Below are 14676 nucleotides of genomic sequence, written 5' to 3'. Positions count from 1 at the left end.
TGGGCCAGTTGCTTTTGAATTGGAACTTATTGGCTCGCAAGTCCAGGTGATTTGTTTCTTTTCAATGTATATCGCTTTCTGTGGACTGCCCGCTTGCAAATCAAGTCAGCATGAACATCTATCCTGTTCATTCTATAACGTAATGTTACGGGCACGGAGACAGAAGATTGTGCATTTATATGGACTGCGAGCCTTCAGTATCAGTCCCATGTATTACTAGGTTATCAAATGAGCATATATATTTTTTTGACGCAAAAATGAGCATATTTGCTTAGCTGCTAATTCATTACTTTTTTTTACTGTGGATTTCTAATTTGTATAAGTAATCCTGATTTTCTTGCAAAATTTGTATAAGTACTCCTGATTTTCTTGCAAGGAGGGATTCACCCTGCTATGATTTGCCAATATGATGGATGCACTAATTCAGTGGGGGGTATTTGTAAGAGTTGCTAGGTCTTTCTCAGTTGATTTTCGCATCCGCTGAAGCCGCGCATATATTTGGCACGAGATAATCTGTTGATACGCCACCATGGTACTCCTAGGTTGCACCTGGCCTGTTATTTTAGCACATAATTATGCGTTTCTAATGTGGTGTGATTTGCCGGGGATCATATTCTTTTTCGGTAGCGAGATCCCAGTGCCGCTTTGCGATCTCGAAGCGATGGTTGTAATCGATTGCTTGGACTAAAGAGGCAACACTTTCTTTTCTTTCTTTTGGAGCCACGCTAGCTTAAGATATAGGGTAATGCTAGGTGGTTGATCGATGGGATGATCATTGATCTCGCCCTTGCCTTTACGGCTTGTCTGCTAAATAATTTAAGCGTTGTGTGTAGTATATGATTATATGTGTATCTCTCGGTGGCCAAGTCGAAGCACAGCTCTGCCCATGCGCAATTAGTTTGGTACGATAAAATGATCTCACGAACACCACTTTACGGCTATCTTTCTACTCTTGAGTACAGTATATTCAATCCAAAGGGAGATCTATGCCCATTAATCAATCTCTCCACTTGCAAACTCGCAATCCCTTCCTCTTTCTGGTTCTCGTTTCAGAAACTCACCTCTCCTTTCCACTTGCAATTCCTTCCTCTCCTCTCAGTTCTCGTTTCAGAAACTTGTTTGGGTGTGCAGTGTTCTTGACATGGGATTACCGCTGTGTGTATGGTGGTTCCTACAAAACTGCGCGAGTTGTTTTGGGTGAGGCGCACGATCGAACCGTGGGAGGAGGCGTTGGATCCGGGGAATCCAGGAGGACGCGGCACGAGGCCCGGGTACGCAATCCAAGCTGGAGATGGGCGCCACACACTTGCACGTGGCGTCTGCGCCCTCCCACACCCTCCCTCCCCTGCTGCTACTGCTGCGTCAAACTGATGCCCACCTGAGCAGATCGACGAGAGGTGCGCGCGTCTCGGGCGGAGCCGACGCCGACGCCGACGACGAGGAGCAAGTGAACAAGCGCATGTGTGTGTGGACGGTGGATCGGGTGATTCTCCTGCTGCGCCACCATCGCATCGTGAGTCGGGAAACATGGAGTTTTGGACGGTGCGCCGTATCCATTCTCCGGCTTCTCGCCGTGTCCGAGAACTCCAGTACACGCAGGTGAGGTAGGGGCCAACGCCACGCTGCCGCTGCGTGCCGTGCCTTTGCCCACATGGGGGGTACTACTACTACTGCTGCTACTCGACATGGCAGATTGGCAGGCAGAGAGACCAGTAGTGCAGTACTGCGATGCAAGGGGAAAGCCAGGCAAGCGTGCCTCCCAAAAGCCCAGATGCGTGTGCATGGTTTTCCTCTCCTCTCCTCCCCGGCGCAGCAACAGCAGCAATCATACATGGCTTTAGATGGGTACATTGCCACCATTGCATCTCTCCTCTTTTGACTGCCTGCCCAAAGGCCAAAAACCTGGCTGGCTGGCTGGCTGGCTCCATATGTCGGAGGAGAGATATACATACTGTGTGCCTGCGCCAAGTATTACCAGCTGCTGTGCTGCCGCCATCGGATGCGAGTGACATCAAGCTGGAGCTAGGGGATCCATCCATCAGCTTAATCAATCAATAATCATCATTGATCATCACCCACTACGACGTACTGTACTACGTGTATGTACATTTTGACCGGCGGTTTCGGCGACCTACCTCTCATCTCAATTCTGACAGGCAGACCGTCGTGCGATCGGCCTACCTAATCCTGCTTCCTGTTCTTCAGGCTTTCAGCTGGACGGACCACGCATCACATACTCCATACCTGGCCTTAATTGCTACTACCAGTAGAGTACTACGCATATGGTTTGGTTGATCTAATCCTTGCTGAAAACTGCTGATATCCATAGATCAGTTTCTATATATATACTGTAGCCGACTCTGGTAGTACCGGTAGATAGCAGATAGACGGGTGAGCGAGCTAGTCATAAAGAAACACACATGGTGCTGTCCTTCATCACATATACACTTTGTGGCCTATGTCATGGTGCATCATGATGTGTCTGCATCTTGTTCTTCTTGGCGTGATCGATATATGGAGATAGTTAAGGAATGAGTAGGTATTAGGTACATGTATATATATACATTGGAGTTTTGCGAGATCACATCCAAATATCTTAACCCCTAGGGGAGAATGAGAGAGATGGATATGAGATGATCGTCCAAGGGAAGATCATGGCTGTTGGTCATTACCCTCAGGCAGAGGGAATATAATCTTTTACCGGATAGGTGTGTGTCTCTGTCCTGTCCAGCCTCGCCATTAATGGGTGGAGCCCATGTGTTTCGCAGTCGGTCAATATTGCCATGCCTAGTAGTACTGTCCTCTTGATCTTCTTCCCATGGTGATCAGATCAGACAAGATCAAAGGCGATCGTGAAAGCGAAAAGAACGGAGAACGAAAGCTGTGTATGTTACTATGAACAATATTAATGGAAGAACAGCTTTGTAACAGCCTTTTCTTTCCTTTCGGATGTACATGCACGGATCATATTCTTAATCCGGTTTAAAGAGAGTTATATGTACACATCACATGCATGTGATGTTAGGTCATGCACGGTCGATCGATGCTGCAATCTTAATTGGTCTCGATCGATCGATCTCCTTGATTGATTAGTTGCTGATCAATTGATTCAATTTGCAGTGGCTCCTCTCCCTCTTGGGATCTTCTTGAAAACACCTGAATCCATGTCGCCGACGTGGCTCCGGAGATCGTGCACCGCCGTGGAGACCAGGTGATCAACCTCGCTCTCGTAATTCTCGTACATCACAGGCAGCGTCATGGTGCCTAGCACAACTGCGAACACAATGATCAGAAAACTACCATGAGCTTATATATCTTTGACGCATGATCAAGAGATCAGAAATGGAGTTCTCTGAAGAATTAACGGGGAGTTTCTGAAGAAATGGGTAGCAGTTACCTAGGTACAGGAGAGTCAGGGAGCTGAAGCAGCTTGCGATCACTGACGCTATGAACAGGGAGAACACCGTCTGAAACATGCACAGGAGCAGATAACGTATCATATTGATACAGGAAGTATCAATCTTTGTGTGCAGTAGCAGACACTCACCAAGATGAACATTTTGATGTCCTTTCCACAAGCAATGTCGTAGAGCCTGTGCACGAACCAAGTTAGCCTGCTGTGCAAGGCCAGGATCACTTGCCTGGTGGTTCTCTCCGACACAAAAATTTCAGGGATTCTTGGAGCCGGCCTGCAGTTACCATCTCAAAACTTAGAACTTTCCAGGATTGAGAACGTACAGCCCATGAAAAACGAAATCTTGGGCTAATTTGGTAGTATCAAATGGCCGTGCTTTGTGTAAATTAAATGGGCTTTATCCTTGATGAGGCCCAGATTTTCAGATAAAATGGAAGAACAGAGAGAGGAAGAGTGAGTGGCTTACAGGTTGAAGAAAGCAGAAGCATTGGCCCATATGAAGACGACGAGCATGCCGAGCATGGCGAGGTAGCATGCCAGCGACAGGAAATGGTACTCCGCCACCTCGAACAGATACCATGCCACCGTCGCTCCGGCGACGATGGACGCCGACACCCTCCTCTCCCTCCACAGGACGATGTCTGCAGCTGCATTCATCACCAATGCAAATTCAGAACAGATACACTTCGAGTGATTCACATCGATTGCAATGAGCTCGTTTAAGCAAATCCATGAATAATGTACTAGCTCGCAAGAACTGATCAGAATTATCAAAATTAGTCACCTTTGTGTCCACCTAGGGCGTCATGCAGTGGCCTTTCCCTGCCGAAGAGCTTGGTTGTCCTGTGAGTTCGTACAGTTATAGCCATTCTGTTGATATCCGAATTTGATGTGGCAATACAACTGCCCAGGATTTGTTCTTATAATCGGCTTCGCCATTGCATTGTCAATGAACAAGGCGTCCATTGCCTGGGAAAAGCAAGGCATAACTTTGGCTCCTGGCTTCTGTTATCGGTATTGATCCTTTGGTGTCCAAGTGTGATTGTTTGGGGTTGGGATCTGATCCAATTCTTGTGATTTTGGATTCTGTATGATCGCGTTTCTTTTGTTTGGTTGTTGAAATGTGCGTTACTTGTATTGGAGAATGAGACTTTTCAGTTGAAATTCTGTGGAGTAAAATGAGCAAACTTGGGAGCTTCTGTACGAGCATCTCTCAAAGACTTCTTACAAATGCAACCTCTGGATTTCAGATTTGGTGCTTGAAAATTCTTAGCGACCAACTTGAAAACTTGAGAATAAAGTTTGTGCAAGTGAGAAAGATTCGGCACTAAACCTTAAACCTTTAAACAACTAAAAAAAGTACAAGGTTCTTTCAGCAGGTACGTTTGTAAACATATACAGTATACTTGTGTAGAACTATTGATTCAGAAATACTGTTACTACTGTACTACTACTCTTCAGTGGGGTGATCAGAAATTCAGAATACTTGCATGATTCAAGTAAGAACTGAACAGAATTTCACTCTTTTTGTACTGTGACTGGGACCTGTTGTTGATGATTTGAATCATTTCAAACGATTTTATATTTTTGTTGAAACCAAGCACACCTTTATGTTTTGCTATCGTCCTATCGTTCATCCCAATGAAACAAAAGTTCCACTGGAGTACTACATAGTGTCGTTCGAATGATCAAATCTGACAACAGCCTGATTGAACATTCAGATCTTCAAACAACGGACAGTAAGCGTTTTCATCTACCGCGTCTGTCCTTACATACTATTTAACATGTCAACTCACAAGCAATTTGCAAGAGATTAGATCCAGAATGATATTCTTTGGAGTGACATGACCTGGCCAAGATGCTTATATGGTGGCTTTTGGCCTGCTTAAATTATTAAACCACCATGACAAATTGACAAAGACACAATGCCTTTCCCCATTAGCAAAAGTAGGAGTATACTATGGTGCCAATCACATGATACACATTAGAGAAGACGGCCGCAGCGTCAAATATCCGCATCTAACCTCATAATCACTCACTGTATAGCAGTAGTAGTAGCAGAAATAGTTCGTCTCTTTGGTCCCACATTAAGGTGTAGGGTGCGGTTGTTGCGTCGTGGAGAAAACGATGCTTTTTTGCTTTGTAAATCATGTTGTTTAGTAAGTCTAATGGGTCATTTGCATTGTATAGTTGCAGTACTACTAGTATATCGTTGATCAGTGCGTTCTTATCTGCTTATCCCTTAATCTGGCCTTGGGCGTTTGCAAGGGGCAGGTTTTACACAGGCACAGTGCCAGTGACAGCGTAATTAACGACTTAATCACACTGTTTTTTCTCTCCCGAGTACTTAATTACACTTTGTTAGTGCTAAACTGCTAATTATTTGTTTCGGCCGACGGCGACTGGCCGCGGAGGAGGAGGTGGTTGCCGACTTGCCGTCAACTGAGACGGACGTTTTGGCGGGAGTATCACGGGAGGGCCCACCTGTCATCGAGCTGTTCAGGGCTAATCGCCACGTTTCGACGGTAACCCGGACGTCAGTTTCGGCTCGCTCCACGACGAAACGCGCGACGGACAAAGGCCACGTCAGATGGCCCTGTAGGTCACAGGCAGCGCGGGCCCACCTGTCATCCGCGTGGCCCTCGTGTCCTCGACGGCATCGATCGGGGCCCACCACAATTACAGGTGGGACCCGCAGGAGGTCCCATGGCACTGTTTGCAAGACATTGTTGCCAGCTCTCTAATTTTATTTTTCGCACGTACGCTTTTAAAATTAATAAATATAATAATTTTTTAATAAGTTTTTATACGAAAATTATTTAAAAATCATATTAATTTATTTTAAAAATAATTATAGCAAATACTTAATTATTAATGTACCGCTCCTTTTCATTTTTGGGTTGGGAACATGTTCATGCGAACACACCCGTTCACGAACAGTATACAGTACTTGGCTGTAGCGGGCATCTTGTCCTGGCATGTGGGGCCCAGTAGCAGTGACGGGGACAGATCACGTGGGCCCACATGTCAGTGTACCATGTCAAACCTGCGCACCAACTCCTACTCTATAAAGGAAAAACTCGTGGTCGTCTTCCTCCTCGAGCCACTCCACAAAATTCGGCAAAATCCAGTGCTCCAGTCAGTGGCAGTGGCAGTGGCCATGGACTCCGCCATCTCCACCTCCTCGTCCTTCTCGCCTCTCAGGTTGTCTCAGAATCATGGGAGCATCATGAGCGGTAGCACCAGGGCTCAGGTGCTCCCGGTGGGCAGGCAGCAGCAGCAGCCACCCGCCGGCGGCGCCACCCGCCTCCGCGCCGTCTCGCCGTCGCCGTCGCCGACACCGCCCGCGCCGCAGCCGGCGGAGACGTTCGGGTTCGATGCCCTCAAGGAGGCCTTCTCCGTCGACGTGGTGGCGGCCGAGGCGCGGCCGCTCAACGTGCCCCTGGCCGCGCCCTTCACCATCGCGTCGTCGCGGCTGGACGCCGTGTCCAACGTCGCCGTCCGGGTGGAGCTCCGGAGCGGCGCGGTCGGGTGGGGGGAGGCGCCCGTGCTCCCCTCCGTCACCGCCGAGGACCAGCCCGGCGCGCTCGCCGCGGCCACCCGGGCGTGCGGCGCTCTGGCCGGCGCGCCCGCCGCGCCCCTCGGCGCCGTGCTCCAGGACGTCGCCAGTGCCCTCCCGGGACACGACTTCGCCTCGGTGAGACATTTCACGCAATCCCGTCGAACACCTGACTCCAATTTCACCTTAATCGTCGTAGTCTGATACTCTGATCTAAGATAATTTGTGTCACGGGATTCACGTTGATGAGTCACAACTGTGCCTTTCTTTCTTGGCGTTTTCTCTGCAGTAGCTGCCTAATTTGTGTGCTGGAATTTTGTGAGAGGTCATTCTCTCTGGTAATTGGAGTGTTGGATACTGCCGATATTTCCTTGAAAGCAAAAGATAGTTTTGCTACAAATATGTGGTTGCTAAGTGATAATACAGGCTCATGCCCATCATATGGCAACACGACTCGTAATTCATAATCGCACATGAGATAAATCCTAGATGAACAATCCAAGTTACTCCTGTAAAGACCCTTTTGGGAAAAAAAAAAGTTACCTGTAAAGAACCATGAATTACAAGCCTGCAATAACAGAGGTTTCACATCCAAAATCAGGTTCACCTGTTCTTTTTTAATTCACATACAAGTGCAATAATGTAAGGCATCATCAAATGGTTCTGGCCTTTCTTTTAGGACTACACTATTTCGTTGTTTGTTTGGTACAAGATTTATCCATTGATGTCTATTCAATTGTGCTCTTCTCCAATGAAGGCTAGAGCAGGAGTGGAGATGGCTTTGATTGATGCAATTGCTAACAGTATCCGCATCCCTTTGTGGAGATTATTTGGAGGGGCGTCAGACAGTGTCACAACAGATATCACGGTATGGCCATCTCAGCATCCTCTGCATTGATTACAGAAAGCATTCTTTCTTATGAAAATCGTTAATTTCTTCTACTTTTGAATTTAGATTCCAATCGTGACACCAAATGAAGCTGCTCAGTTAGCCGCAAAATATCGAGGACAGGGATTTCAGACTCTGAAGCTCAAAGTCGGGAAGAACTTAAACTCAGATATAGAAGTTTTGAAGGCTATACGGCTTGTCCATCCAGATTGTTCATTTATCTTGGATGCAAATGAAGGATACACAGCTAATCAAGCAATTGAAGCTCTTGATAGACTAAACGGTTTGTACCCCTGTAAATTGTAAAGCTTCCTATATTCTGAAAATCTTTGCTTTTTTTTTTTTTTGCGGGGAAAAAATCTTAGCTATTTAATATCTGAGCCGTCCAATCTTCTCCTATTAAGCTATTTTTTTGTTACTGCCATTGGTTTCAGAAATGGGAGTGACTCCAGTATTGTTTGAGCAACCAGTTCATCGAGATGACTGGGAAGGTCTACGCGATGTTAGCATTGTTGCCAAGGAGAAATACAGAGTTGCTGTTGCAGCTGATGAAAGTTGTCGTAGTTTGCTTGATGCTCAGAAAATAATAGATGGAAATCTTGCTCATGTTATTAACATCAAGCTAGCAAAGCTAGGGATTCTTGGAGCCCTTGAAGTAATTGATGCTGCAAGAAAAGCCCGCATTGCGCTGATGATAGGCGGTATGGTTGAGACTAGGATCGCTATGGGCTTTGCTGGTCATCTTGCAGCTGGTCTTGGTTGTTTCAGGTTTGTGTGATAATTATAGAATCAATTTTTTTTTCCAGCCAAAGACATTGCCACCAGTATGATTAAAATGAAAAAAAAAATGTCACATTTTCCTGGGTTTCTAGACCTTACTTCTGTCAAAATAGCCACTGATGTTTTCCCCCCTCTTGTGAATTCAGTTTTGTTGACCTGGACACACCTCTTTTACTGTCTGAAGATCCAGTGTTCGGTGGCTATGAAGGTACAAAAACATTTTATTTCAATCTCCTTTGTACAATGTTCGATGGTTAAGTGAAAAAAACTGTTGAATGTAGTTCATATGACTTACTCAACTAAACTTCTTTCATCAGTTTCTGGACCTGTATACAAGTTTACAAATGCTCGAGGCCATGGTGGTTTCCTTCACTTAGACAACAACGGCTTGGTAAGAAGCATTTCACTCTTGCTGTTTAAGTTAAATCTTCATGTCCTGCAATAGCATTGTTTCTAGTATCCAAATGTAATAAAATGAAGAAAACAGTTTTTCCTTCAAAAGCATGAACGAAACAGTTTGGAACCAAATTATAATCAAATTTACCTATCAAACATGGTAACAACCAGAGGCACCTATTCAGATTGACCAGTATAAAATGGTGTTCTTATTTTAATGCAAATGGTCTCCTCAGTGACTAAAAAGATGTATAACTGATTGGTATATCATTTTATTTTACAGAAATAAGGAATGCCCTAGCCCTTTGGGAGCTTCACAAACAACGGTGACACGTTCAATGAACAATTAATTGTTCATTATTTACCTTCAACAATAATCAATTGGAGTTGAAACCAAAGGAGCAGTTGTAAACTTGTAATCCTATATGACCTTGAAGAGGCTAATTATTGTTGCCAGTCCAGTTAGGCCTGAAATATTTGATCAGGCTGTAGATGGATAAAATAATGAGGCATTTTCAGCTGGCCTTGTTGTTCTGTACGATAAATAAATTACTAAATATGGTGTAAAAGACCTTATCTATGCAGCCTCAAATATGCTCAAGTACAGTGTATTATGCTTACTTTTGGTGTTACCTGCTTCAGTGCTACTCATACTTGACAAGTTGCTGCCGCCGCCTAGCTCCCTTGCCACCGTCGCCCTGCTGCCGCTCGTCGCCGTGCGCCCCCTGCTGCCGTCAAGAAGACATGGGAGGAGAGAATGGTAAAGAAGGAAGAGACCGAGGAGAGTATGACAAGTGGGCCTCACTTTATTTTTTTAATTTTTTTTATGACTGAGATGACACATGGGCATCACGTTAGCGAATTGGACAGTCAAAATATCCGGTATCGTGGTTGACAGATACGAATCAGATGAGACCTATAATTTAAGGGACTAAGAGTGGACTTATTTTCCACAATTGACAGCCATCCATGTTTATGTGACCTGATTAGGCCTGCGCCATCTCTCCGAAAGAGAGCTCAAACGGCCCGTCATGTCATCCGATCTCTCTCCATATACAGTTGGGCGGGAAAGGGGAAGCGGAGTACGTTTGGCACTCCGGCCTATAATGTTGGGCCCAACTGACGGCGAGCCTCCGGGGAGCGGCCCAATCAATTATTCATAATCCGGCTGGACATTGCACGAGACAGCCTCAGTTTTATGCGATTAAACTTTGACCTTAGGTCTGTACTGATGTACATGAATCCAATTAGCCCGGAGCCCCGGACACAGCAGTTTGATCTCAAATTTGTTCTTACATAGCAGAGGAGCAATTCTTCTTCTTCCTCCTGTCTACTGAGGCAGCTGGGAAGATCAGCCTGAAGTGGTTCATTTGGACAGGTATTGCGGCCGTGGTGTCACCCACTGTGTGCTTCCTCCAGAAAACCTGGGTGCTAGAAGCGGTTCTCCTCTTACACCTTTGTTTCTTTTGCCACTTCCCGATTGACCAAGAAGGTGTCCACGGCCGAGATTTGATTTGTTTTTTTGTCTAGTTCTTGTATTCGTTTTTGCTTTTGCTGTACTCCTCTACTCGTCTCTTGTTTGTTTGGACCATAAAAATCTGTGGATCAGAATGGCACATTGACACCTCAATAACGAAAACGACCAACATATATCCAGTTCTTATTATCATCTTCCCTTTCAGTTCAGGAAGATGACGTTAAGTCAGTGAGCTGCTCCTGCAGATGCATTGCACTTAGACAGACGCGAAGTCAAACAAGCATGAGCAAATGAAGAACAGAAACACGATAATATTATCTCGTAAACATTTGCATTAACATTTGATAATATCAATCATGTCGTCATGAGAATGATCAAACAAACAAACAAGCAGGAGCACACAGCATGGTGTGATGGAGAGCGAGGCAAGAGAGATTCATGGAGCGGGAGCAGCGGAGTGCAGCTTCCTGTCGAGCACCTCGGAGCAGATGGTCCCCATGATGTGGTAGAAGGAGGCGAGGTCGGAGAGCTGGTCGATGGACATCTTCGCCATGAGCGCCCTCGCCGCCGCCTCCCGCTCCTCGTTCAGCTTCAGCCGGTTGATGTACCCCGACGCGTTCCTCACCGTCGCGCCCATCTGCTTCAGCCGCTTCTCCTGCTGCACGCTCAGCGCCGCCGTGTTCGACTGCTGCACCACACACACCACGCCACGGCGGTTAGCTTTGAAGTCCGGCGGCTGGCATCCGTGCGCGCCGGTGGAGGTGCGGTGGTTGGGCTGGGTTTTTACCTCGAGGAACTCGGCGCCGGCGTCGAGGTCGCGCTGCTCGGCCGGCCGCGGCGTGCCAGCTTCGGCGCCGGAGACGTACAGGTTCTTGGCGAGCGAGAAGCTCCGGACGAGCACCTTGCGCTGCTTCTCCATCTCCTGGTTCAGCTTCGGCGAGGCGGGCATGGCGGCGGCGGCGGCCAGCTTCTCCTGGTACGCGACGACGGCGCGGACGAACGCCTGGTAGGCCATGGGGCAGCCCGGGTAGTCGAACTCGTCGGACCCGGCCTTCCGCATGCGCTCCGGGTGGAACTGGAGCCCCATGATGAACTTGCCCTCGCCGGGGTTGTACGCGTCGGGGTCGTAGAACCCCTCGACGAGGCCGTCCGGCGCGAACGCCATGGGCACGAACCGCTCCGCCAGCCGCCGCACGCCCTGGTGGTGGTAGCTGTTCACCGTCAGCCGGCTGTCCTCGCCGTCGAGCGACTCCGCGAACCACTCGTGCAGCGGCGTGCCGGGGAGGACGCGCACCGGGTGGCGGTGCCCGTCGTAGTTGTCGTAGTTGATGTGGCGAACGGCGGCGGCGGCGGCGGGGAGCTCGTGGTCGACGTCCTGGTAGAGCGTGCCGCCGCAGGCGACGTTGAGCACCTGCGAGCCGCGGCAGATGCCGAGGAAGGGGATGTTGCGCTCGAGGCAGCGGCGCGCGAGGCGGAGCTCGATGGAGTCCTTCTCGTGGTCGATGGCGGCGTCGCTCGGGTGGAGGCTCCGCACGGCGTCGAGCTGCTCCGCCGAGAGCCCCCCCGACCCCGCACCGCCGCCGCCGTACAGCGACGGGTCGACGTCCTCGCCCTCGCACAGCAGCACGCCATGGATGGGCTCGAACGAGTCGAGCAGCGTGTGCACGCCGGCGACCCGCGGCACGATCACCGGCACTGCGCCGTATCCCACGATGAGGTCGAGGTGGTACTCCCCTGCGAACATGCATGCGCCATGCAGCGCATTTCAGCCAACGTCCTAACCAACAAAAAAAGAAAAATCCATGGAGGAGGAGGAGGAGGAGATGACGAGAGCTCACCGACGAAGTCGACGAACTTGTTCTTGCGGACGGTGCGGCGGGAGACGATGAGCACGCGGGGGAGGATCCGGGCGAGATCAGGGGAGGGAGACATCGCCGCTCGGCTCGACGAACACCTGCTGCTACTTAATCTCTGCAAGAAATCAACCGATGATTTCAAGGCGATTACTCGAGAGGATTAATCGATCGATTGATCGTGTGTTGTTGATTTGCTCGGATTTGGGAGGGCTCAGGGGTGGGGTGAGGTATTTATAGAAGGTAATCAATCGGAATTGCAGCTTGGATTACTAGACGGAATCGATCTTATCACCGAATTAATTTAATCTTTTTTGCTTTGATGAAGCGGAGGCGCATGTGAGTGCGAGAGCTAGTGCGACTATGTCTGGGCGCCGCGTTACAGCTACCAAGGTCAAAGGGGCAAATGACTGGAAATTGCTACATGTCCCCAAGAGATGTCTATGCCTTGTCGGACTGATTTCATCAGTACTAGTACTGGCTATGCTAATCCAGCAGTACTATTAAATTTCTATTTAATTGTGATGAAACTATATAATTCGGATTATCTTTTTGTAGCTATAATCCATAAATATAATTGCTCCGTTTAATATTACAAGTACTTATAGCTGGTTTGGCGTCTCCTTTTAATATTGTATAAGTCTAACTTCATTACAAACTTTGCTCCAGTAGTCGCTCACCGGAAAAGAGGATGAACTTATTAGAGTTAGAGACTTTGAGAAGAAGATGGCCGGGACATGAATCTCCCATATCAAATTGATACATATACTAAAATCTGACTAAATTTCACTAAAATGTTGAAAAACAAGCAAACAACTTGTGAGGATGTTATTAGTTGGGATATATATACAAAATACACACAATAATTTCTTTAGTTCTAGGATAAACGGTGAATATTGCATAAATCAAAGTTGAACTAATCATCACAACTATGAGGGAAAAAAATGGTCGAGGAGATTAAGTGATTAAATCGTTTGCAATCCGTGACAACCCTGAAAGGGACATGTTAAATTAGTGCTAGATGCCATCATGGAAACAAGATAAACGTGTGCTAGGACATACAAGCTAACAAAAGAATAAAAGGAACCATATGGTTTTTAATAAATATGCTGCATCATTTTATCTCTGTGGATATTATGGATTTTTTTAGGTCCACAATTCACAACAATAGAAGTAACAACCCATATCATATGCCCCGATGCTTGTCTATTGATGTGGCAACTATCTCTTTGCTTTGGTTGATTATCCTAGTTATTCTGTACTACGCTGAACACAAATACATGATGGTTTTTATGTGGGCGTTAATTCATTGAGTTCTCTATGATTTGGTTCATTTATAGATCTACTGCTCGGTGACCCTTGACATTCTATTAGGCTTATTGGCTCACCTTTGATAGATTCAAATGCTAGCTCTTTGTCCCAAGGGTTTTATAGTCTGCATTGCTAGCTTATATGTGTTTTATCTTGGCACTAGAAAAATTTCTAGGTACACCTCTTGTTTTGACCCGTTATCAATGTATTTTAAGCGAAGTTAAATATTAATATATGCACTAGTGAACTATATCTCAACCGATTGACAACAAATTTATGGAGGGAACTTTTAAGTGTGCCACATAACCGAAAATATGGGTAAGAAGATATTTAAGGAAGAAATTGCTAGAGCTCAAATTTAAATATTGTAAACTAATATACAACCTCTTGTTAAACAAAACAAATTAAATTGTGCATGGAGTATGGCGTCAGCAATATATGGATGAAGCCGTACAGCTGGTCCATGCAATTTGCCGATTTAAAATTTCAGTAGTAAGTGGCCGGATAACTGTTGGACCAAAATTCGGATATACAACGTGTATGTACTTGATAAGCATACTCATCTCTAAGTAGAAGATCAGCATATGCCTATTAGCAAGAAGCATGTACTACTGTGTCTTGGGTTTGATTGTGACAATTAGTTGCGTTGTTTATGTAAAATTTGACAAATTCTGCGATATGATTACTAGTACTACTCCAGTAGGTTTGACCTCTAGGAATGGGAATGGAGTACTCAGTGCCGACGTGTTTGGTGGTTATCCAAGGGAGGCTGATGCGGCCAGTGACAAGCGTCTGATGTGTCGGTCTGAGTGCGTGTGCGTTTAAATAGCCCTAATAAAATTAGAACCATTTCATACACGTTTATTTATTTTGCCACGTTAATTTACACGGACAATAGTGATCACTAGTGACGTGATTATAAATATATTATTCGTCTATCTGCAAGACTATGGGAGAATAGACTCGAGTGACCGGTCATTTTGTTCTACAGGAATG

The 14676-nt window shown here is 46.6% G+C and overlaps 3 protein-coding genes across 5 annotated transcripts; 1 reads left to right on the top strand and 2 right to left on the bottom strand.

Annotated features, from left to right (window-relative positions):
* Positions 1-2886: 2886 nt before the first annotated feature.
* LOC127756951 (reticulon-like protein B9) lies at positions 2887-4314 on the bottom strand. Its single transcript, XM_052282343.1, has 5 exons — positions 4200-4314; positions 3882-4062; positions 3548-3689; positions 3398-3467; positions 2887-3273 (listed from the first exon to the last, which is right to left on the bottom strand). The coding sequence occupies exons 1-5, from the start codon at positions 4282-4284 to the stop codon at positions 3110-3112; spliced, it is 642 nt and encodes a 213-aa protein (XP_052138303.1). The 5' UTR covers positions 4285-4314; the 3' UTR covers positions 2887-3109.
* A 2117-nt stretch (positions 4315-6431) lies between these two features.
* Positions 6432-9659, top strand: LOC127752441 (L-Ala-D/L-amino acid epimerase). The gene is made up of 7 exons (XM_052277802.1): positions 6432-7112; positions 7732-7842; positions 7930-8146; positions 8298-8631; positions 8790-8851; positions 8961-9034; positions 9323-9659. Exons 1-7 carry the CDS (start codon positions 6453-6455, stop codon positions 9326-9328), a joined length of 1464 nt encoding a protein of 487 aa, XP_052133762.1. The 5' UTR covers positions 6432-6452; the 3' UTR covers positions 9329-9659.
* A 1148-nt stretch (positions 9660-10807) lies between these two features.
* On the bottom strand, positions 10808-12707 carry LOC127752446 (putative glutamine amidotransferase GAT1_2.1). 3 transcript variants are annotated; one of them, XM_052277834.1, is made up of 3 exons: positions 12355-12700; positions 11304-12250; positions 10808-11201 (listed from the first exon to the last, which is right to left on the bottom strand). In XM_052277834.1, the coding sequence occupies exons 1-3, from the start codon at positions 12446-12448 to the stop codon at positions 10953-10955; spliced, it is 1290 nt and encodes a 429-aa protein (XP_052133794.1). In that variant the 5' UTR covers positions 12449-12700; the 3' UTR covers positions 10808-10952. The 3 variants fall into 3 exon arrangements, with proteins under 3 accessions (XP_052133794.1, XP_052133783.1, XP_052133776.1); XM_052277823.1 differs by having other exon boundaries at positions 10808-11204; positions 12355-12695; XM_052277816.1 differs by having other exon boundaries at positions 10808-12250; positions 12355-12707.
* Between the last annotated feature and the right edge of the window lie 1969 nt (positions 12708-14676).

Source organism: Oryza glaberrima, chromosome 1 (assembly GCF_000147395.1).
Source record: "Oryza glaberrima chromosome 1, OglaRS2, whole genome shotgun sequence".
NCBI classification, from domain to species: domain Eukaryota; kingdom Viridiplantae; phylum Streptophyta; class Magnoliopsida; order Poales; family Poaceae; genus Oryza; species Oryza glaberrima.
This window is presented reverse-complemented; position numbering and strand designations above follow the sequence as displayed.